This window comes from Apteryx rowi, unplaced genomic scaffold (assembly GCF_003343035.1).
Source record: "Apteryx rowi isolate R43461 unplaced genomic scaffold, aptRow1 scaffold_1409, whole genome shotgun sequence".
Taxonomy (NCBI): Eukaryota; Metazoa; Chordata; class Aves; order Apterygiformes; family Apterygidae; genus Apteryx; species Apteryx rowi.
In genome coordinates this window covers 1-2,175 of record NW_020447652.1, presented here as the reverse complement: position 1 = coordinate 2,175, position 2,175 = coordinate 1, and the positions used below count along the sequence as shown (strand labels likewise).

General features: G+C 74.7%; 1 protein-coding gene across 1 annotated transcript in view; it reads right to left on the bottom strand.

The window, feature by feature from the left end:
- The window catches only part of LOC112962027 (ankyrin repeat domain-containing protein 50-like), a gene marked incomplete at its 5' end in the record, with an annotated part of 4,199 nt that extends 2,100 nt beyond the window's left edge, over positions 1-2,099 (bottom strand). Inside the window, 2 exons of the mRNA XM_026057858.1 lie at positions 4-1,157; positions 1,870-2,099. Of these exons, the coding sequence (XP_025913643.1) occupies positions 4-1,157; positions 1,870-2,099 (1,384 nt within the window). The remainder of the gene's footprint in view (positions 1-3; positions 1,158-1,869) is intronic.
- Between the last annotated feature and the right edge of the window lie 76 nt (positions 2,100-2,175).

Sequence of the window (2,175 nt, the reverse complement as noted above, 5' to 3'; positions counted from 1 at the left end):
GGCCTCGGCGTGCCCGCCCCAGGCGGCCGAGCGCAGCGCGGTCCAGCCCTCCTGGTCCGGCCGGTTGACGCCGGCGCCGTGGCTCAGCAGGCACTGCAGCACCTTGGCGTGGCCCTGGCGGGCGGCCAGCGTCAGCGGCGTCTGCCCGCCGCGGTCGGGCGCCTCCACCTCGGCGCCCCGCGCCAGCAGCAGGCTGGCCACGTCGTGGTTGCCGCTGTGGGCGGCGCTGGCCAGCAGCGTCCTGCCGCTGGCGTCACGCTGGTTGGCGCTGGCGCCGTTCTCCAGCAGCACCCGCACCGAGTCCTCGCGCTCCAGCGCCCGGCGCAGCACGCCGGGCGAGGGCGAGGGGCCGGCCCCGGCGCCGCCCGCCCCCGGCTCGCCCACGCAGGCCCCCGCCAGCACCAGCAGCTGCAGCACCTCGGGCTCCAGCGGGTCGGCCTGCAGGCAGCGCGCCAGGGGCGCCCCGTGCCACACCAGCCACAGCGCCAGGTGGCACGGCTCCAGCCCCAGCCCGGCCCGCAGCAAGTGCCGGGCCAGGCCGTGCACCTCGCGGGGGCCGAGCTGGGGCGCCCGCGCCGTGGCGCTGAGGGCCAGTGAGGCGTGCCCGTCGGCCACGCTGCACAGGAACCGCTGCGTGCAGTACTTGACGTCCAGCAGCCACTCGGCGAAGCTGGCGTGGAAGAGCAGCTTGGTGTCGCCGGGGCCGTCCACGAGCACCGTGGCGAGCGCCTCCAGGAGCTGCTGGAAGTCGTCCCAGCTGGGGCCGGCGCGGCGCGCCCAGAGCGCCTGGTGCAGCTCGGCGGGGCGCAGGGGCCGCGGGGCGGCCAGCAGCACGTTGAGCAGCGGCTGGGCGCGGGCGAAGAGCGGCCGCGGGAAGAGGCGCTGGCACAGCCAGAGGTAGAGGCCGTTGAGGGTGCCGGGGATGTGCCGGATCTCCCGGAGGACGATGGAGCCGGCGGCGACGCCGTCCAGCACCCGCTCCAGGTAGAGGAAGCAGCCGTTGCTCTTGATGTGCAGCTGGTTGAGCATCTCGGCGGTCTCGCGCGTCAGGTGCCGCCGCAGGGCGGGCTCCCGGTCCAGCCGGCACAGGATGTACTGCTGCACGTCCCGCACGATGGCCGCCTTCCGCAGGTCGTCCAGGCACACGCGCCGGAAACCTGGGGGCAGGACCGAGCGCTCAGACGTCCCCTCCTGCCACGGCGGGCCTGCCCCCACTCCCCTCCCCGCCACCAACCTGGCCTTCATCCCGCAGCACCACCAGCGCGCCCCATCTCCGTGCCCCCAACACTGTGCCCCATTTCCTCGCCCCTGGCCCCACCACCGCGCACCATCTCCATGCCCCCAGCCCCAACACCATGTCCCATTTCCTGGGCCTCGGCCCCACCAACACGTCCCATCTCTGTGCCCCCAGCCCCAACACTGTGCCCCATCTCCTCGCCCCTGGCCCCACCACCGCGCACCATCTCCATGCCCCCAGCCCCACCACTGTATCCCATCTCCATGTCCCCAGCCCCACCACCGCGCCCTGTGTCCATGTCCCTAGCCCCACCACTGCGTCCCATCTCTGCTCCCCCAGCCCCACCACCGCGCCCCATGTCCAGGTCCCCAGGCTCACCACCGCGACCCATCTCTGTGCCCCTGGCCACACCACTGTGACCCATGTCTGCCCCCCCAGGCCCCACCACTGCGACCCATCTCTGCCCCCAGCCCCACCACCATGCCCCGTGTCCTTGTTCCCACCACCATGCCCCGTGTCTGCGCCCTGGCCCCCCCACTGTGCCCTGTGTCTATGTCCCCAGCCCCACCACCATGCCCCATGTCCACGTCCCCAGGCCCACCACCGCGCGCCGTGCCCGCGGCCCCGCGCACCGGTGAAGCTCCTGGCGAGGGCCTTGCTGTGCCTGCGTGCCGAGCAGATCAGCAGCAGCCAGGGGGGCAGCAGGGCATGGTGCCGCCCCAGGAGCTCGGCGATGGTAGCGCTTCGCCCCGACGGCTTCCCCTCGCCCTCGGGCGTCGCCACCCCCTCGTCCAGGGCGTCCACCAGCAGCAGCAGCGGCTGGGCCGGCGGCGACAGGTCCAGCAGGGGCAGCAGCACGGCCCTGGGGGAAACGGGGCGCGTGAGGCCGTGCCGGCGCCCCGCGCTCCCGGCGGGGGCCGAGCCCCGGAGCAGGGCGG